Raw genomic sequence first — 21,689 nt, 5'->3', positions numbered from 1 at the left:
TGATCTCTATCAGCTGGAGATCAGGTGTAATAGCGGGAGATCTCCAGGTAGTACCTGGAGGTTGGCGACCCTAAACCCCAGTTTCTCCCACCAACCCCAGTTAAGGGAAGAAAGTATGGGACTTTGGTTAGTTAATGGAAGGAGACGTGTGTGAAAAGGAGAAAGTGGTGGTGCTCCCAGCCCACTGCCTTCTGCTGTAACCAAGGGGAAAATGCCAGTAGCCCCCCCCCCAAGGATTTCAAAGCAATTCACCAGACCCTCTAATTGGCTTAGGGTTGCTAATAGGGTTGCCAGGTCCCTCTTTGCCACCGGCGGGAGGTTTTTGGGGTGGAGCCTGAGGAGGGTGGGGTTTGGGGAGGGGAGGGACTTCAATGCCATAGAGTCCAACTGCCAAAGTGGCCAATTTTTCCAGGGGAACTGTTCAGAGATCAGTTGTAATAGCAGGAGATCTCCAGCTAGTACCTGGAGGTTGGCAACCCTAATTGCCAACTCTGGGTTGGGAAATTCCTGGACATTTAGGGGTGCAACCCGGGAAGGGGACCTCTGTGGGGTATCATGTCATAGAGTCCACACTCCAAAGCATCAATTTTCTCCAGGGGTAGTAATCCCTGTTTTCTGGAGATGAGCTATAATTCTGGGAGACGCGCAAGCCTGGTAACTGGCAAAGAGACTTACTGGGTCAGGGGTATCACCAATGATGTAATGACGTTGCTGGTGACATGGTGACATCACTGCCCATGTTCCTGCAAGTGATGTCAATGTATTGCCAGGGTTGCTCTAGCGTTTGGGCAAAACTCTAGGTTATAGCATACCTCACAACACGCTGATGTAATTTCCGGGCTCATGGGTAGTGACATCAGCATGTCGGATAGCTGCAGTTTTCCTGCTCATTTGTTTCTCCACAGGCCTCTGGGGGGGATGACAGCCCTAGGGGGCTGGCAAGCCTACCTTTTACCCCTCGCAAGTAGAACTCAAAACACAAATAGGGTTTATTCTCCAAGGAGGGATGGGTAATTAAAGTAGGACACACATATAAAACTCAGACTTAGGCAACACAGTTTAAAGTTGGGACAACAGAGGGGATGAAGTCTTTTACTCTCTCCAATGCCTACTGAAAGTCTCTCACACTCTGCCTCTCCTGTGGCTTGGCTGGCTTTCTGAAGTGCTGCTGCAGATGTCCATTGACTACAGAGCATTCCTTCTCCTCAAAAGCATTTTGTTCCCTTTCCCCCCTTCAGTCTCTTTCTTTGGTTGTTTATGCATGGGAATTTTACCAGGGGCTCAATGCTCACTTGTCTCACATTTTTCTTGAAATAAAGCTATGCACCAGCACAATCACCACGCTCAAGTCCGGAAACTTGAGTCCCCGCTCCTTGAAAACACTGCTTAGTAATTGGTTGTAGTGCTTACTGTGAGAAAAACATTCAGTCCCCCCACACGTAGAAACCCAAGTGCCCTGTTTAAAAGCATTTCACAAAAAGGAGCTCTTTTAAAGGAACAGAATGGGGGGGGGGACCCAAGCATCCTTTTAAACCCCCCTTTTTTAACAAATCTACTCAGACAGAACTCTGGCTGGGAGACGAAAAACCAGGAAGCATTTGAGTCCCCACCCCTTGAAATGCTGCTTTGTAATTGGCTGTAGTGCTTACTGTGAGAAAATGTCACCCGCACCCAACTCCACTGTCCTGCGCTTTGGCTTATGCATGGAGAGGATGATTTCACCTGGGCTGATCTCAAGAGAGATCAAAGAATCAGGATTTAGCAGTAACGGGAAGACCCAGGATTTGTGAGGGCTGGCCGCGAGGTCATCTTTGAGGGATGGAAAACTCAAGCATAACTCCAAGGAACAACCGAGTCAGTCCAGGGGCAAACGTGAGCCCAAGTACCCAAGCATAAAGGACCTTCGTCTTTTTCTCTGATGCCCACTATGGCTCCTCCACTGGGACATAAAACCTTTGCCTCACATAGGGTTGCCAACCTCCAGGTGGTGGCTGGACATCTCTCGCTATTACAACTGATCTCCAGGTGACAGACATCAGTTCACCTGGAGAAAATGGCCACTTTGGAGGGAGGACTCTATGGTATTATACCCTGCTGAAGTCCCTCCCCCCCCGGGAGTCCCGGGAAGAGGGGCGGGGGGTCTTTAAACCCCTCTGCCCTGCCTGCGCAGACAGCGCAGAGGGGCTTGACAACCCATCCCCCCTCTTCCCGGGAGTCCCGGGAAGAGGGGCGGGGGGGTCTTTAAACCCCTCTGCCCTGCCTGCGCAGACAGCGCAGAGGGGCTTGACAACCCACAGCCCCTCTTCCCGGGAGTCCCGGGAAGAGGGGCGGGGGTCTTTAAACCCCTCTGCCCCCCCGCGCCTTCATGGAGCTTCCCTGAAGGCGCGGGGGGGCTCTTTAAAGACCCCCGCCCCCTTCCCGACTCTTTGAAGTGGTGGCCGCCGCCTGGGCAGGTGGCGCCCAGCACTTCAAAGACCCGGCCGAATTTTCCCCCAAACTCTGGATCTCCCGACAAATTTCGGGGATCCGATGCGGGGGAGTTCGGACTTCGGCACGGCCCGAATTTAAAAGGGCCGGATTTTGCCGAAGCCGAACTTTACCCCAAAAAAATTTCCCAACAGCCCTACCTCCTAAGCCTCCACCCTAAAAATCTCCGGGTATTTCCCAACCCAGAGCTGGCAACCCTAGCCTCACAACCTCCAGAACATTATAGGTAGATTTGGGCCTCTAAAATGAAATTACTTCATCCTTGCTAAGATTAAACCATTTCCTACATGTAAACATTCAGTGTCGTTTACATTTTCTACTTTGACTTTAGAAAGAAGAACCACCAACATTATTGAATCAGGTTCAAAAAGGAATCAAGTAATATGAACAACAGCAGCACCAGAAGAAAATCACATGGATTTAATAAATGTTTCATAGCCTCCTTTTCCTGGCAGTTGAGAGAAGTGTATCTCCAAAGTAGGAAGAACAATTGCTCCCTCATAAGAACTCCAGCTGTTACAGGCCATGTGAATTTCAATATCTTTCCAAGACGGCCTAGAAACAAATCCATGTTGTTTGGGCTGCTCCGGAAACAAGATTTCCTGTCCTTTCCCTCATTTGATAGTTAGCATGCTTGGAACTCAGCCCCAGTCATTTTGGAATGGAATTTATTTCCAAGTAAATGCTTATAGAGTATGAGATGAAGAAGCCCTTTTTAGTGCTTTACATTCAGCGCTACCAGATTAGTAAGGTGTTTAATATTTGAAGTATGTATACCACCCACTCTCAGTACCCAGGCAACTGAGAAAGCTTCTAATCATAATTCTAACAACTATAAAACAAAATAAACACATAAATAAATAAATGGAACGGCAACATCCAAATGTTAACCCCAGCAACACAAAAGTATGATAAAACTTTGTTGTTATAAATGGCCCAGAACAATACAATAAAACTGGGCTTTTTAAAAGAAACGTTTGAAACTGCACGGTAGTATGTGATTCTAATTCCCATGAGTAGCACACACTACTACAACACACCCATGCATTTTCCTTGTGTGTGCATCACTGCCCTTCTCATAATGTTGACAACTTCACATAACTTGACAAAGAAAGGGGTCCCCCTCGTTCCAGGAATATTTTCTTCCTCTTTGAGGCATTGTTGAACGCTCTGTGGGGAGTAGCAATAGAGCCTACAGGAAGTGTCTTTGGCAAGGGGGTGGAGAAACAGAGGTGTCCAGTCAAGTTCTGGGGTTCTAGAGGATCCACGATAGGGTTGCCAACTCCAGGTTGGGAAATACTTGGAGATTTTGGGGGCGGAGCCTGAGGAGGGGAGAGGAGATTTGGAGAGGGGAGGAACTTCAAAGCCATAGAGCCCAACTGCCAAAGCAGCCGTTTTCTCCAGGGGAGCTGATTTTTATCGCCTGAGGATCAGTTGTAATAGTGGGAGACCTCCAGCCACCACCTGGAGGCTGGCCACCCTAAACCACGATGACTTGCTTTACTTCACACATTAGCATCAGTCACTTTTAGCATCAGCTAGCATAATGCAACTTTTGCATCACTTGAATTTTGGAATTGCACATTTGTTCCCAGAACTGCACTTTTTATGTCTGGTTTGCCAACCTCCAGTTGGGACCTGGAGTTCTCCTGGAATTAAAACTGATCACTATATTACAAATACAAGTCCCCCTGGAGAAAATGGCAGCTTGGATGATGGACTCTATGGAAGCACATCCCTTCTGAGCTCTCTCCTCTCCCAAACTCCACCCTGCCCAGGCTCCACCCCCAAATTTCCAGGAACCTCCCAACCCAGAGGTGGCAACCCAAGGTTGCACATTTTTAAAACCTCCTGCAATGAAATAAAACCAAGCATACATTTAAAAGGGAATTGCGGCCCATCCTGGTTCTCTAATGAGTGTGCTTGTATAATAATCATACTTGTCTCCATCCACAGATTATATGTTTAGATAAACACCAAAATCATTTTAAATGCAACAAAATACAAAACTAGCCTTTCAACTGGCCTTCAGTTACTGCTAGGGCTGCCAACTTCCAGGTGGTGGAGAAGAAAAAGGCACCTCTATACTAATACCAATTAGGTTAGGAAAACAGTACAGGGGCAACAGTCATGTACAAAGAAGTGCAATTTATATAAGCTACTAAAGTGAAAACATATACAATATTGTACTCAACAAGGTAACCACACAACAAACTAACAATCAATATGTACAATATATATAGCAAGGCGCCACAATGATTTTCCAAAAGTCTCAGCAGAGTAACAGTAGCAATCCAGTTTCTGTGTACAAAATTTCATAAGGAGCCACAATCTTCCATAGGATACGGCCATTTCAGATTCACAATGATATGGAATCCTTCTTCAGTCCTTCAAATATTGCTTCCAAAAAGTGTGCTGTCATACACAAACTTGATACCATCCCACGTAGGGTAAGCATAAATCAGGTTACAAAAAGATGTCAGCAAAGTACATCACATTAAATGAATCTGAAACGGCCGTATCCTATGGAAGATTGTGGCTCCTTATGAAATTTTGTACACATAAACTGGATTGCTACTGTTACTCTTCTGAGACTTTTGGAAAATCATTGTGGCTCCTTGCTATATATATTGTACATATTGATTGCTAGTTTGTTGTATGGTTACCTTGTTGAGTACAATATTGTATATGTTTTCACTTTAATAGCTTATATAAATTGCACTTTTTTGTACATGACTGTTGCCCCTGTACTGTTTTCCTAACCTCCAGGTGGTAGCTGGAGATCTCCCGCTATTACAACTGATCTCCAGCCACTAGATATCAGTTCCCCTGGAGAAAATGGCTGCTTTGCAAATGGGACTCTATAGCGGTAAAGTCCCTCCTCTCTCCAAACCCAGCCCTCCTCGGACTCCACCCCCAAAATCTCCAGGTATTTCCCAGCCTGGAGCTGGCAACCCTAGTTACTGCAGCCAGTAACAATAGGTAGCTTCAGTGCTACTGATATAACTTATTTGTCATCTCTCCATCAGTAGGGTTGCCAGGTTAAACCTCTCCTCCAGTGAGAGTCTTTTAAGGCACAGCTCGGGATCGTGTGGCAACGCGTGGACGCGCCGACACACATGCTCGTCCCTTCCGGTTTACAACCAGAAGTCCCACCTCGCGAAAGGCCTCATGCCACTCAAACTCTTTAAACCGGAAGTGACCTGCAGCAGCGGGTACGCTGGTCAGCGGGCAAAGGGGCAAATTGCCGGGGGTTTGCCCACCACCACCGGGCATTTGGCAACCCTATCCATCAGCCCTCTTGAAGTCACCCACCTACCTAGAGGATTGCAGGCACAAGGCCTACAGTGATCTCCATGGTGCTGTTGGTAGAAACCCTCCTTGCACCGTTCACAGTGAACTCCCTCTGTGTTGTCCATGCAGTTGAGGCACCGGTATCCATTTCCTGTTTGTCTGAGCAACTCAATGTCAAACATGCACCGTCTGGATTTCCCACTGCAATCACAGGCTGAAAGACAGAGCAACCAGACAAACAAACAAAAAACATTAATTGTGAGCATGGAAGCCAAAGCCCTGCCATAAGGAGAGGTGGCTACCTTAGGTGGCCAGCTTGGGGTGCCATTTGAAAGGCCAGTGGTCTGACCCAGTGTAAGGCAACTTCATGTGTTCAAACTCAGAAAACAGAATGTAATGATAGTAGATTAGGAGACAGCCAGATCTGAGCCAAGGGACCCAGGCAGATCCCTGGCACACTCCCCATACACAATGAACGAGAGCTGTGCGAGAAAGCAATAGTTCTCTTGTGCAAGTCCCATGCATACTGATGTGGTTTGAGCAGCAGAATCTCCTAGTGGGTGGTGCTTAATTAGTGGGGGGGAGTACCACTTCCTCAAGCAACAAACTCTCAGGTTGGCCCTAACCCCGACTGCATGAGGAGGAGAAAAACCTCGCTGGATCTGAGCATGGGGGGAGCTGAGGAGTGGCACTAAGGAGTGGAGTTAGGGTCAGGCACTCTCTCGTTTCTCTTTTTCTAGCCAGTTTCTAGATCAGAATATCCTTCATAAGATTATGGAGATTGTAAAGGTCTTGAGCCATCAGAAGTTTTTTTGAATGGTGCTTTGCCTATGGCACTGTGCCAATGCAAGAACATTTTTCTTACCCAGGTTGTTCTTGAAACCTGGGATCTATACAAAGGACCATTAGCTTCTCCAAGGCCAGGGGGGTAACAACAGCTCTTCTAGCCAGACTCCACAGTAGAACAAAGTAGTCTCTCTTTCAAATTCAAAGGGAAGGGTACCCAATTCCACAGGCCCAATTCTGTATCTATAAAAGTATCACAGAGTTAAACAAATGGTCCCTGGGATCCCCTAAAGTATAGTTAAAACTTTTTTTTACTAGATGATATTTAGCGTATTAAAAAGTATCTCCAACTAAGGAGATAGGAACATAAGAAGCACCCCACTGGAACAGGCCAAACAGTGGCTAGCCAAATGCTGCTAAGGGAAGCCAGCAAAACAGGACAAGAAGTAGGGTTGCCAGGTCTCCCCTGGCCACTGGTGGGGGATGGTGGAGTAGGGTTGCCAGGTCCCTCTTCACCAGTGGCGGGAGGTTTTTAGGGCGGAGCCTGAGGAGGGTGGGGTTTGGGGAGGGGAGGGACTTCAATGCCATAGAGTCCAATTGCCAAAGCAGCCATTTTCTCGAGGTGAACTGATGTCTGTCAGCTGGAGATCAGTTGTAATAGCAGGAGATCTCCAGCTAGTACCTGGAGGTTGGCAACCCTAGTTTGCCAGTTCCAGGCTGGGAAAGTCCTGGAGATTTGGGGGATGGAGCCTGGGGAGGACAGGAAGCTCAGTGGGGTACAATGCTACAGAGTCCACCCTTCAAAGCACCCATTTTCTCCAGGGGAACTGATCTTGGTAGACTGGAGATAAGCTGCAATTCCGGGGGATCCCTAGATCCCACCTGGAGGCTGGCATCCCTGACAAGAAGGCAACAGTTATATGACATCAGGCATACTTGTCTTGAATATAAACTTGCTCTGAACATGAAGGTTCCATTTAGCTATCATAGTCAAAAGCTATTAATAACCCTGTTCCTGCTGATTCCCTGCCGATTAGAAATTACACATGTGGACCCCATATGAAATGGCATATTTGAATTAAAGCAGAAGTTGCCAAACCTGGAGAGATTTAATTAAAAACTGTTTTATGGTCAAGAGGGAAGGTCTGGGGTTGTGATGTAGCTGCCCAGAATGAGCCCAGTACTTTGTTAATCGGTTGTTACAGAATGACCTGGAGCTCCCTGTTGTTTCGGTTCCATTCAAGAAACGTTGGATTTTTTGTGTGTGTGTGTGCCAAGAAGCAAGTACCAGGAAACACATCAACGAGGAGAAGGAGCTCATAGGCACCACGTCAAGGATCACTGGCTTAATCTATGAAGTTTAGATAATTCATGTGCGCTGCTTTGAGCTTCCCAAAAGGAGAACAGAACATACATGTGATTAACAAATAAAATAAATTTTATCACCAATCATTGTCTTGGACTGCATGTGGATTATGGTATGCAATCATACCAGGATATGCTTTTATTTATTATCTGTGTCCAAATCTAGTGGATCACTGTGGCTTTTTAATGCTTTAATTGAAGGAGTTTTTACAATGGATTTCTTGATACAAGGAGCTGTCAAACCTTGCCCTCTGATGGCAACCATTTTGGGTTTTTTGGGTCACTAAGCCTTCTTCACACTACAAACTTTAATGCCTTCCTCCCTGCCTCTTTCTTGCTGGAAAAAGTCTTTCCCCCAGCTCCTTCCCATCCTTTCCCTGGCAGCCTCCACGCAGAAAAATTAAGGTCCAGCTTGGTGGTACTGGCTGCTGGACTGGACCTAGTTGCACAACGGAGAACCTGCAAGAACTTGTGGGGGACACCTAATTTCCCCTTGTATTCCCTTTGCTACATTATTTCTTCTTTCCCTCATCCTGGCAATCTCCATATCCTCTCTCTTTCCCCTGCAACCTTCTCTCCTTTCTCCCCAACCCACCCACCTTTTATTTCCCCCCTCATATTCAGCTATTTTAATTATTTATTTGCTTTATTTTAACCCTGCCTTTCTCCACAATGGAGCATTTTCCTGTCCTCCATTTTATCCTTACAGAAATTATGTGAGGTAAATTAGGGTGACAATGTTTAACTGGCCCAAGGTCACCCAGTGAGCTTCCACACCAGAGTGGGGATTCAAACCTGGATCTCCCAGATCCTAGTCTGAAACTCTACACCATGCTGGCTTCTGTAGGGTGCTGCCTGGTAGGAAGTAGCCAGATCCATATGAATCATGCAGTTCATGTAGTATAGGGTTGCCAGGTCCCTCCTTGCCACCGGGAGGTTTTGGGGGCGTGGCCTGAGGAGGGTGGGGTTTGGAGAGGGGGGACTTCAATGCCATAGAGTCCAACTGCCAAAGCGGCCATTTTCTCCAGGTGAACTGATCTCTATCGGCTGGAGATCAGTTGTAACAGCAGGAGATCTCCAGCTAGTACCTGGAGGTTGGCTACCCTAGGCCCCACTGTAGTATCATGTTGCCTGGTGGTTGCTGCCAGGCCAGGCCCTGATGAGTACTCCTCTCAAAGTCCAAAACAGCCTTTGCAAACAGCCCTGTCCACTCCCCCTGATTTTACTGACAGAACCCAAGGCTTGAGCAAGTGTAAAGTGATGCATATTGGGGCAAAAAATCCCAACTTCACATATACACTGATGGGATCTGTGCTGGCAGCAACAGACCAAGAAAGGGATCTTGGGGTGGTTGTGGATCACTTGATGAAGAAGTCCACCCAGTGTGCGGCCGCTGTAAAAAAGGCAAATTCTATGCTGGCCATAATTAGACGAGGAATAGAGAATAAAACTGCTGATATCATACTGCCCTTGTACAAATCTATGGTGAGACCACACTTGGAATACTGTGGACAGTTCTGGTCACCACACCTAAAAAAGGATATTGCAGAGCTTGAGAAGGTGCAGAAAAGAGCAACCAAAATGATTAGGGGACTAGAGCAACTGCCCTATGAGGAGCCCTATGAGGAGCGGTTAAAACGCTTAGGGCTGTTTAGCTTGGAAAGAAGGCGACTAAGGGGAGACATGATAGAGGTCTATAAAATTATGCATGGTTTGGAGAGAGTGGACAGGGAGAAGCTTTTCTCCCTCTCTCATAATACTAGGGTCATCTACTGAAGCTGGAGGGTGAGAGATTCAAAACAGATAAAAGGAAGTATTTTTTCACACAACGCATAGCTAAATTTGTGGAAATCCCTGTCCCAAAATGTGGTGATGGCTGCCAACCTGGAAGTCTGTAAGAGGGGAGTGGACATGTTCATCGAGGAGATGGGTATTCATGGCTACTAGTTAAAATGGATACTAGTCATGATGCATACCTATTCTCTCCAGGAACAGAGGAGCATGCCGAGTATATTAGATGCCGTGGAACCCAGGCAGGATGGTGCTGCCGCAGTCGTCTTGTTTGTGGGCTTCCTGGAGGCACCTGGTTGGCCACTGTGTGAACAGACTGCTGGACTTAATGGGCCTTGGTCTGATCCAGCATGGCTTTTCTTATGTTCTTATGAAGGTTGGCAGTACTGTGTGGTCGCCTAACAATGCACACTGAGGACATCTTAAAGCTACAGATGCTGCTTCTATTGTTATTATTTTATATGTATTATTTTTTAGATTTTTCTGCAAACCTTTTTCATGGTTGTAGAATGATCTGTCTCGTCTGGTCATTGTTCCAGCCTCTGGATTTAAGTATCCACAGATTTGGCCACATTGAAAATTAGATATACTGATGATAGGCCGATAGACATTAACATACATGAGATCTTACATCAGGGGTGGGGAACCTTTTTCCTGCCAAGGGCCATTTGCACATTTATGACATCATTCAGGGGCCATACCAGGTGTAGATCTCCCGGTGGGGGGGGAAGAGGGGAGGGTTGCCAGGTCTCCAGCCACCACCTGGAGGTTGGCAACCCCAGGGGAGGCCACACAGAGAAGGCCTGCGGGGTGCCCCCACTCCCCCCTCCCAGGCGGAAGGGCAGCCAGCAGTGGGCCCGAGCAAACAAGGTGCCAGGGAGGCGCAGCCCACAGTTGATCGGTAAGGGAGGAAGGAAAACAGAAAGAGGAAAAGGGAGGGAGGGAGAGAGAAAGGGAGAAAGAAATGGAGAGAGAGGGAGAAAGAAAGAAAAGGACGGAGGGAGACAAAGACAGAGACAGAAAAAGAGGGAGAAAGAGGAAGAGAAAGGAGAAAGAGTGACAGAAAAAGAGGAAGAGAGAAAAGCCTTCCCACACACACACACACACACACACACACGCTGGCCCCACACACCCGGACCGGGCCCCAGTCTCCATGCCCTCTCCTCCCCAGAGTCCACAAAAGGCCCCCCCCCCGAAGCCCAATCGGCTCCTGCATGCATGCTCTGCCGCCGGGAGCTGCCAGCCTCTTTCCCCCTCCCTCTCGCTGCTCAACAGCCGACAGTCGGCGAGAGGAGGTCCAAAGGGCGCCGCAGCGCCGCTGTAAGCTGTGGTGCCAGGAACACCCTCTGGGAGGGCCGGCCTGCGCCCCTCCTCTGCAGCAGGGTCCCAGAGCTCCCGAGGGCCACAAAAAATGTCCTCGGGGGCCGCATATGGCCCCCGGGCCTGAGGTTCCCCACCCCTGTCTTACATAGTATAAGACAGCATCCTGCCCCCAAAAAGTTACAATGTACAGTGGGGAAAACAACAAAGGGAGGGGAAGGAAGCAAAGCAGAGCAGGGTGAGAGAGATCTTGGTTGAATGCAAGTAATATTTTTGCACACAAACTTTTGCCTTTGTTTCTGTTGAGGCTGAGATCTAAAGGCACACCTACCTCATTCTTTCTCTGAGGAATCGTGATGGAGGGGCAGTGGCAGCTGTGATACTTAGCACCCTCACTAGACTACAGTTCCCAGGATTCGTTGGGAAAAGCCAGAAGAGTTAAACTATAAATGGGTACAGGGTTTTAGTACAGCCAACTGCTCAGACACTAAGGTTGGTTTCAAGGAGATGTTGCTAAGTAGACAAACCTACCACCATGGGATTCATGATTTATTTTTAGTGCTGAATTTCTGATTCGGATCTTAAACACTTGGCGTGCACATGTGTGCGCTTGCCTGAACAGTAACTGAGAGGAAAATAACAGGGAGTGAAACACGGGCTGCGCCAGCTTCTGTCTCACAAATACTGGGGAGAACCATAAGACCCTCCCCCATTTCTATCACCCACTTCACTGTGAATACTGAGATGGGTTTCCCGAGCAAGTATTTGTCTTTGAAACCTAGAGAGCACTCAGCAGCTGTTCTGGCGAATCCCCAAGTCAGCTACCATCAGGTTCAGGCATGACACTCGCATTCCAGGCACCTGAGAGGTGCCTCCAGATCGGACGTGCGCTGGGTCTGCCAAGGCTGCCAAGCCAAGTCGAGCTGATCTCATCCCATCAACGCTCACTCAGCAGCACCTGGAATTTAATCAGCCTGCTTACGGCGGTGCCTCCGTCCACGTGCCACTCGGCACTCTCTTTCCTCAACTCCTTTGCTGCCCCCCGCACCCCGAGCCAGAGGTTAGCTCCTGCTGGAGCTGCAGAGGGTTTGGTTTTTTGTGTTTGTTTGGTTTTTTTGCCATCAGGTCACAGCCAACCTATGGAGACCTTGCAGGGTTTTCAAGGCAAGAGACATTTGGAGGTGGTTTGCCATTGCCTGCCCCCACATCGCAAACATGATACTTCTTGAAGATCTCCCATCCAAATACTAGCCAGGGTCAGGGCTGAGAGTGTGTGACTGGCCCAAGGTCACCCAGTAAGCTTCCATTGCACGGGTGGATATTTAAACATGGGTTTCCAGGTCCTAGTCCAACACCTTCACCACTATACCACCTGGATAGCCCCAGGCTAGCCTGACCTCATCAGATCTCAGAAGCTAAACAAGGTCGGCTCTGGTTAGTCTTTGGATGGGTGACCTCCAAAGAATCCCAGAGTCATGACATGGAGGCAGGCAATGGCAAACCACCTCTGAACATCTCTTGCCTTGAAAACCCTATGGGGTCACCATAAGTCAGATGTGACTTGGCAACACACAAAAAAGAATTCATTTTTGGGTCCCTTTGTCTCAAACTTACATTTCACAGAATGCCAGAGAGTTTTTTTCCTCTGCTTTTTAAAAAGCCAGATGTCACTCTAGACAAACCCCGATTTAGGACTATGAAAGTGTGACCAGAGAGAAGTTTGCTTTTTCATTTCCCCTCAAGTCATTTTTTCAACTCAAAATCACCCAACCTACTTTTTCATCCACTGGGGGAAAGATACAGGGTCCCTTGTTTTAAAAATCCATTATCTGTGCTTTTACAGCAGGTGTACACGAGGCAGAGGTCAAAGCAAAGAGGGCACAAGAAAGTGAACATGGCTGATTTGCACATTACACTAGTAAAATACATATCAAAAATGTAATGTGTGAATGGGACAGATTGTATCATGACACATTATATATCATTCTGGTTACTGAAATAATGCATATGAAGAACAGTGATCACTCTGAAGTATTATAGAAATAAAAAGTGTTATTAATACAGGTCTGTACCATCACCAGGAGCCCCGTGGTGCACAGTGGTAAGCAGTCCAAGCTCTGCTCACAACCTGAGTTCGATCCCAACGGACGTTGGTTTTGGGTAGCCGGCTCAAGGTTGACTCAAACTTCCATCCTTCCGAGGTCGGTGAAATGAGTACCCAGCTTGCTGGGGGTAAAGGGAAGATGACTGGGGAAGGCACTGGCAAACCACCCTGTAAACAAAGTCTGCCTAGTAAACGTCGGGATGTGACATCACCCCATGGGTCAGGAATGACCCAGTGCTTGCACAGGAGGGGACCTTTAACTTTTTTTTATACCACCACCAGCATGACCTGGATGGACCAGGCTAGGCTGATCTTGTCAGATCTTGGCTGCTAAACAGGGTCAGTCCCGGTGAGTACTTGGATGGGAGACCACCAAGAAATTTCAGGGTTTGCTACACAGAAACTTCAGGCAAAGCCTATCAACATAAGCATCATTCAAGTTTATGCCCCAACTACAGATGCTGATGAGGAAGAAAGTTTTTATGCAAGTGTTCAGGAAGAAATTGATCACGCACCTAAACAAGGTATGCTGATAATCATAGGTGACTGGAACGCAAAAGTAGGAAACAAAGCAGAATTAAATGTTGTTGGCAGATTTGGGCTAGCAGCACGGAATGAAGCAGGAGAACGACTCATAGAATTCTGTGAAGACAACAATTTGTTATTGCAAACACATGTTTCAGGCAACCAAACAGATGATTGTATACATCACTGGTTCCCAACCGGGGGTCCACGGACCCCCAGGGGTCCGCGAGAACTAAATTAAGGTCCGCAAAATAAAGTTATAAACCCATACTAAATTAATATTTTCAATTAAAAGTTCTCTATTATTAAAAATATATTCAAATATTATTCTAAGTTTAATGTTTAACTAACAGTTATGATTAAAGTTTATTTTCAAATTCTCTGAATTTTTATTTTGAACCTTGGGGTCTCTGCACCGAACAAAAAAGTCCTAGTGGTCCCTGGTCAAAAAAAGGTTGGGAACCACTGGTATACATGGACATCACCAGATGGCCAGTATAGAAATCAAATAGATTACTTTTTTGGAAGCAGAAGATGGAGACACTCTATTTTCTCAGCAAAAACAAGACCAGGAGCCAACTGTGATACAGATCATGAATTGTTAATATCGAAAATCAAGATAAGGCTTAAGAAAAACACCAGAACGTTCATAGCACCAAAATACAATCTAAACAATATTCCTGAAGAGGTTAAAGACCATGTAAAGAATGGATTTGCATTACTGAGTTCAAGTGAATGTAAACCAGAAGAACTATGGGTGGAAACTAGAGATATTATCAAGGAAGAATGTGCAAAGACTATTCCTGTAGCCAAAAGAAAAGAAAAGCCTTGATGGATGTCTGATGAAACTCTTAAAATTGCCAAAGATAGAGGAGAAGCAAAAGTAGACGACAGAAACAGAATCAAAAGTCTAAGTGCAACATTCCAGCCGCAGCTCAGCTGAGAGAGAGGGAGGGCGCCAGCGCAGGCTTGGGGAGCATGGGCTTGGGGAGAAGGAGCACCGCCCTCAGCGCCTTCACCACGGCAACACGGCACAGTCCTAGGCAGACGCGACGGATCCACGTGTGCCCATAGAGAGGGCTCAGTGTGCCGGCTGCGGCACGCGTGCCATAGGTTCGCCAACACGGCCCTATGGGGTCGCCATAAGTCAGCTGCAGCTTGACGGCACATTCCACTACCACATACCACTACCTCATCCAACTACTATTACCTCATCCAACCATTACCACATACCACCACCTCATCCAAATCTGAATGAGCTCTTAGTGGCTTATTCTCCAGGGAAAGACAAGTTATTGATGCTTGACAGCTCCCGGAATCCTTTGCTGACTGAAAACCTCTCAGTCTAAGCAGAATGGGTTCAGATTTTATGAAAAAAGTTTCAGCTACCTTGTGTGTATCATATGTATTAAATCTGTATTCATTCCTCCGCAGTTGATACAGGAGATGCATTTGAGTTTGGCTTTTAAGCTCAAACATAAGGCAAAAAGTTTGCATCCATTAATATTATTTCTTAATGTAAACCAAGAAAGAACACATGGAGCTGGGAGAGGCATGTGTGTGTCTGCCTTCCTTCCATTTGTTTCAAGGTGGTTTTAAGGCATACATCTTCATATATCGCACTTAAACTACAGCTTATGCTGATCATATTTTAGAACCAAGCCATAGTTTCAATTTTTAAATATATAGCAGGCAAACCATAGTAAATGACTGACAGCCCATTCTTGAGAATGGGGCTGAAAGTTGATAGGAGGCGGCGTGACCTCGTCGCCGGCATAAATGCATGTAATCACGTGTTTACACGCATTCACGCTGGCGGTGGTGGCCAAGCGCCGCGGGACCGCACCTCCCCCCTCCGCTGGCGTGGCCTCTCCGTGGAACCAGCACCGGCGTGGAGAGGCCACGCCGGCGCAGGGGGGCGTTCCGGGGGCAGGGGAAGGAACCGCCGCTTGGTTGGCTTCCTCACCACTTTCGGCCACTTGCACCGGCAGCAAGAACAGCGTTGCTGTGCCTGCTATTTAGCTATTGAAGGGGTTTTTAAATGGGGCTGTTTTAAATGGGGTGAAAAGCCCCAGTTAAACAAAAAAAAGCCGTGAAACAGCTTTTTTTGGTTTAACGGTGTCGGGAAAACGGCTTAGGAAGAGGCGGCGCTGCGCCTCTTCCCAGCCGTCCCCGTACATCTCAGCTCAGGAATGGGCTGTGAATGATTCTTTATACAAAAAAGAAATTCTTGCATAGAAAACTAGATGTCAGGGGAAACGATTCTAACCGAGCTCTCTCTCTCTAATGTACTTGTTTTCTATGTGCAGGGGATATTTTGTATGAAGGAATATTCAGTCACGTAAGCCGCCAATGAAGTGGAACATCACAGGTGCAGGTTGATCCCCCCCCCCCAAAAAAATACTATGCCTGATATAGCTTGCCCATTTATTTTTCCCAAACTAAATAACCGAATATGGCAAAGATTGCTGATTACATTAACTGATACATATCATTAGCTCTACATGGCAATTTTCACACCCAAAGCTCAACCAGTTGGGAGATTATGTCACCCAATCACAGTTCAATTCCACTCCACTTTTTCAACTTTTTGCGGCTGTCAGAAGAATTGTTGGATGGAATTACATCATAATAATTATGTCTGTAATTGCATGGTGTTTTTTTTTTTTTAACCAAGGTAATTTCACATTTTTCCTGCTGCTGTTTTTGCCTGTTGCGTTCCTTCATGAAGATTCCTGAATAGGATTCTTAATGTCTAGCAGGAGCCTTCAGAGTAAAACTGTGCGTACACATGGAGACCCAACACTGCTGTGTGCTCAGGCTTTAAAGCAATCAGCTGAGTTTATTTCCCCCCTTTGACTTTGCATTGCACAAACAACTGAACAGACATCCTCAATAATTACAGTAAAAATACAGCAAGAGCTTACTTGAAGTTACTAATGCTGTAATAGTATATAGTACACTATATACTATAGTATATAGTATGGCAATCAGTTATAATTCCAGAACTCCAGGCTTGACCTGGAGGTTGGCCACCCTACTGGGGCCTGGATATAGACCCTAACATCCTTATGTCAGTAGCCTGAAGTGGTAAAGCTAAAATGGAGCCAACAGGATGCAGTGCTCTACCAACCAGACAAACCAAAAGGGCAGGGTAGGGTTGCCAGTTGCCCCTGTGTGCAGGGCAAGCTGTATTTCCAACATCCTATCAGAACAACAGGTTTTACGGTGGGCACCTCAGAATTTAGCAATGGCAATTAAAGGGAAACTTGGCCCTCTTTGGGTCATTTTGGTTAATGTATACGTGTGTGTGTGTGTGTGTGTGCGTGTGTGCGTAAAGTGCCATCAAGTTGCAGCCGACTTATGGCGACCACTTTTGGGGGTTTTCATGGCAAGAGACTAACAGAGGTGGTTTGCCAGTGCCTTCCTCTCCACAGCATCCCTGGTCTTCCTTGGTGGTCTCCCATCCAAATACTAACCAGGGCTGACCCTGCTTAGCTTCTGAGATCTGACGAGATCAAGCTAGCCTGGGCCATTTAGGTCAGGGCAATGTATACTTATCATTCTGTAATAAAAAACAGGACTCTGATGAACGATGAACCATCCTGGAGAATTACATTCTGAATTTACAGTTAAGCTATCCTAATGCTAAAGCTTGCTGGGGGTAAAGGGAAGATGACTGGGGAAGGCACTGGCAAACCACCCCGTAAACAAAGTCTGCCTAGAAAATGTCGGGATGTGACATCACCCCTTGGGTCAAGAATGACCCGGTGCTTGCACTGGGGACCTTTACCTTTACCTTTAATGCTACATTGCTTATTGCAGGGGATTTAAATGCCAAAACAGGAGCAGACAATGACACCCTTTTGAAATCTTTTTTGAAAGGATTTCCCCTGTAAAAAATTCTATTGAAAAAATAGAACTGAAGAAAACTCCTAGGAAATATTTTTCCATTTTTAAAAGATAAGATTTTACTCAATCAGAATGTGTAATATGAAGATGTTAATATAAAATCTACAGCATTAATTCATGATAATTCCTTTATATACTGCAGTTATCTACAATTTATTCTTTAAATGTGACTAATTTAGTCCACAATTGATGAGCTCTAATGTGTGTGAGAATACACAATTGACCAGTTCAATGTTATAAAGTTTAACTCAGTATCAAAATATACAGCTAGACTTGTCACTGTATAACTGTTTCTGTCCAGCAAACACTTTCTGTTTAGTACAGGTTTTTTTTAGTGTCATCTTTTATTTCTTCCTACCTCTCAGATGGCAAAAAAGTAAGATACATATACTATAGTAGCACAGGGTACATCCATTTGCAACACGCTCTCTCTCTCTCTCGGGTTGCCAACCACCAGGTACAAGCTGGAGATCTGCTATTACACCTGATCTCCAGCCGATAGAGATCAGTTCATCTGGAGAAAATGGCTGCCTTGGTAATTGGACTCTATGGCATTGAAGTCCCTCCCCAAACCCCGCCCTCCTCAGGCTCCACCCCATAAACCTCCCACTGGTGGTGAAGAGGGACCTGGCAACCCTATCTCTCTCTGACATTGGCTGTAGTCAAGTTTATTTAAAACATTCATAGACCACAATATAAATAAGAACACAATTATTCCATAAGTAAAATTGCTTACATACTAATAATATATATCTTGTTAAAATACAGATTTACATAAGGCATCTTTATACGCCACTCCACCCTTTCTTAATTTTAAGAACCAGCCAACCAAATTTTAAATTTTACAGGTAATCTCCTGCTGCTTATCCGATAGATAATATCCGTTACATTGGCTGTATTTTCAATTTTGCTTGTAGAAAGCTCAGGCATTAACCTTTTTAAATTTCACAAATATGATGAACACTACAGTTTTATGCTAATTAACATATACATGAGGCATGTTATGCTGTCCAGGAGGAGGTAGAACAAGGGAGGTGTTCCGTTCAGCTCCACCTTCTTTGGAAGCCTTTTTTGGGATGGCGCTCACCACCACCCCTCAAAGGTCTGAAGGTGCCCTCAGGCCCCCAAAAGCTGGGAACCTCTTAATTTATTATGAAAGTGTCAACATCTCTAAAAGACTCTCTGGCATGGCTCAGTCCTGAGCGAACTGCACCACAGAAATCTTGTTAATGTAACAAAGAACTTTGTAGGTAATGCATTAAACTCTATTAAACAAGTGCACACATAAATTGCATATGCTTGTTTGATATGCCCGCTCCCAAAAATGAATTTCTGTCTTCAATGTGAGCTCTAAAACCCCTTTAAAAGGTAAAGGTCCCCTGTGCAAGCACCGGGTCATTCCTGACCCATGGGGAGACGTCACATCCCGACGTTTTCTAGGCAGACTTTGTTTGTGGGGTGGTTTGCCGTTGCCTTCCCCAGTCATCTTCCCTTTACCCCCAGCAAGCTGGGTACTCATTTGACCGACCTCGGAAGGATGGAAGGCTGAGTCAACCTTGAACCAGCTACCTGAAACCAACTTCCGTCGGGATCGAACTCAGGTCGTGAGCAGAGCTTGGACTGCAGTACTGCAGCTTAACACTCTGCACCATGGGGCTCCTAAAAACCCCTTTACTGATTTAGAAAAAAATGTTTCCTTTCCACTGTCTTATATTGTCCTAGGAAGCATAGAAAAAGCATAGAGAAGGCATAAAATGTCCCACTATCTAATAACCAAGGGGAACGAGGGAAGCCACAGAAAGCATATTACCTTTAAAGGTCCCTAAATGATCTATAATCGAAATTAACTTCAGGGATTAAGAAATGCAATGTCAGCGTTATGTATTGGCTACAGAGAACAATATCCCTCCACGACTCATTTCTGCCTATGAACCATGGCTTATACACTTAATAGACATATGGCACATTTATCTCGATCACTAACTGGCCTCCCGATTGGGTGCTACAGCCCAACCACCCAACCAAGGCACAGGGATAAGTAAGTCAGCTTGCAGTTGCTACGCAACGACAGTACATGCTTTCCCATCTATCTCCAAGTTGAACCGATAGAAGTAGGGCTGGAGGTGAATGGGGGACCAAGGGCTGGGGAAAGAAGTGCGGTTTATGAAGCACTGGCTCTGTCAGGCAGATCTCCACTGTCCTGAAAATGTTTTCTGCCCATCTCCAGGGAAGGTCCATGTGCACAGAAGGGAGAGAAGTTCTCTCACTCTTGCACACCAAGTGGTTACACAGCAGCTTGGAGAACCCCTCTAAAGGAAGACCAACATGGAAAAAAAAAGGGGGGGGGACTGTTGTTAAAAGGAATCCATTCCCAACGCAAAAGCAGGATGATTTCTATGCTTGCAAAGCCTCACCTTCTCTTCGTTGAGTGCCAACGGCTGCAGGGAAGCGGAGAGAGGCAGCAAAGCAGCTCAGAGTTACCAGCCAGTACACAGCCATCCCAAGGAGATCAGTATTATGTCCTCCGACAAGTTCTCCAGTCCAACACACTTCTAAGCAAAATGCTGGAGGATTGTGTGTGTGTGTGTGTGTGTGTGTGTTGGGGAGGGGGGGAGTTGCAGCTGCAAACTGTTCCCTTGCGCCTGCTTTCCTTTCCTTTCCCCGTTTCAGGTGGTTTTATCACCTCCTCAGCTTGAATCACTCTAGACGGGAAGAAAAAAAACGCTTACCTTCAGCATGACTCACCTTGTGAATTTTTTTTAAAAAAGGCCCAGCCCATGCACTGTGCGGGGAGACAGTTTCTTCTTAGCCATTCGTAGGGGCGGTTCTAGTTCTCAACAGATTGCAACCAGCAGCAAACGCCCCTGGCCTCAGGCCCAGAGCGGGTGGGGAAAGGTGGCAGAAGAACTGGCAGCAAGATTTTAACACTGAGACTCCACTTTAAAGTCACCTTTCAGGGTAAGAAGAACAACTAGCTATGGAGAGTTTTCTTCAAGGAGAGGAAACTCAAGCGTGTCGACTATGACATTGTTGAGGAGTTGTGAGTAGCCATGAAGGAATACCATTTTCTCTTCAAAGCTACACCAAACACTGGAATGATCTAGGCCCTCCAACACTAGATACATCCTGCTCAAGATCAATTGATCAAGGAGCTTCTAAGGGATAAAAGGAAAGGAATGATCTAGGCTTGTTCTCAATCAGCCTTCACCCAACTGAATCCTTGTCAAGAATTTGTTTCCATTATAATTATTATTCTGACTGTAGAAAACCCAACTCACTTGCTCTGTGAGGAAGCAGATCAAACACTCTCTTCTTGTCTGCCTATTTGAATCCAAACCAAGAAGAGGGACAGAAGTGGGGATAAACTGGGGAGATAAGTCCAGATGTCTTCTTAATATTAAAGCTTCCTCAGCTAATGAGCCTCTTTATATCTTATGCCAGCAAATTCCATGTCAGCTACATTTTGTATTAAGCAGTACATCCTTGCTTCTGTCTTGAACCTACTGCCAGTCAGTGAGTGACTTCAGGTTTTAGAATGGTGAGAAAGAGAGAAAACCCTGTATCCGTACTATTCATGATATGATAAGCTTCTGTTATATCACCAACCCCAGTCATAAACTATAAAGCTCAAATTCTCAAAGGGAAGTGCACTAGTCCCCTTGCATCATTTTGATGAAGCAACCCAAACGGTACACTGTATTCAAATGTAGCTGCACTACAGATTTGCATGAAGGGTCTATGCTACTGCCAGATTTAGGCACTTTTCTCAAGGGGACAGGATTGTGCAGTAGCAATAGGGTTCCTCATGGCTGGCTTCCCTATTGTTTCCCTGCTCCACTTCACTGTCAGTGTCCAGTCTTCCCCCCGCCCCTTGCCACATGCCCCCTAAGCCTTTTCAGCTTTTTCTAAAAATCAGCAATTGAATATCATTCACCAATGGTATAACAATCAGTATATAATTTCCTCTGAATTCCCAGCTTTCATTAATTAAAAAACAAAACAAAAAAACACACAACTAACTCCTTTTGTTGTGGAGATGTAAGAGCTCAAGACTTAAAAATGAAAGCTGTGAAATCACAGAAAGTGATACATAGATTGTTATGAC

At 46.0% G+C, this 21,689-nt stretch overlaps 1 protein-coding gene across 1 annotated transcript in view; it reads right to left on the bottom strand.

Annotated features, from left to right (window-relative positions):
• Positions 1 to 20,083, bottom strand: part of LAMC2 (laminin subunit gamma 2) — a 70,486-nt gene extending 50,403 nt beyond the window's left edge. The window contains exons 1-2 of the mRNA XM_056845441.1: positions 19,999 to 20,083; positions 5,807 to 5,995 (exon numbers count right to left, since the gene is read on the bottom strand). Of these exons, the coding sequence (XP_056701419.1) occupies positions 5,807 to 5,995; positions 19,999 to 20,083 (274 nt within the window). The remainder of the gene's footprint in view (positions 1 to 5,806; positions 5,996 to 19,998) is intronic.
• Positions 20,084 to 21,689: the final 1,606 nt, after the last annotated feature.

Source organism: Euleptes europaea, chromosome 2 (genome assembly GCF_029931775.1).
Source record: "Euleptes europaea isolate rEulEur1 chromosome 2, rEulEur1.hap1, whole genome shotgun sequence".
In the NCBI taxonomy this organism is placed as follows: domain Eukaryota; kingdom Metazoa; phylum Chordata; class Lepidosauria; order Squamata; family Sphaerodactylidae; genus Euleptes; species Euleptes europaea.
The sequence above is the reverse complement of the archived record's forward strand: the minus strand, read 5'-3'. Positions and strand labels throughout refer to the sequence as shown.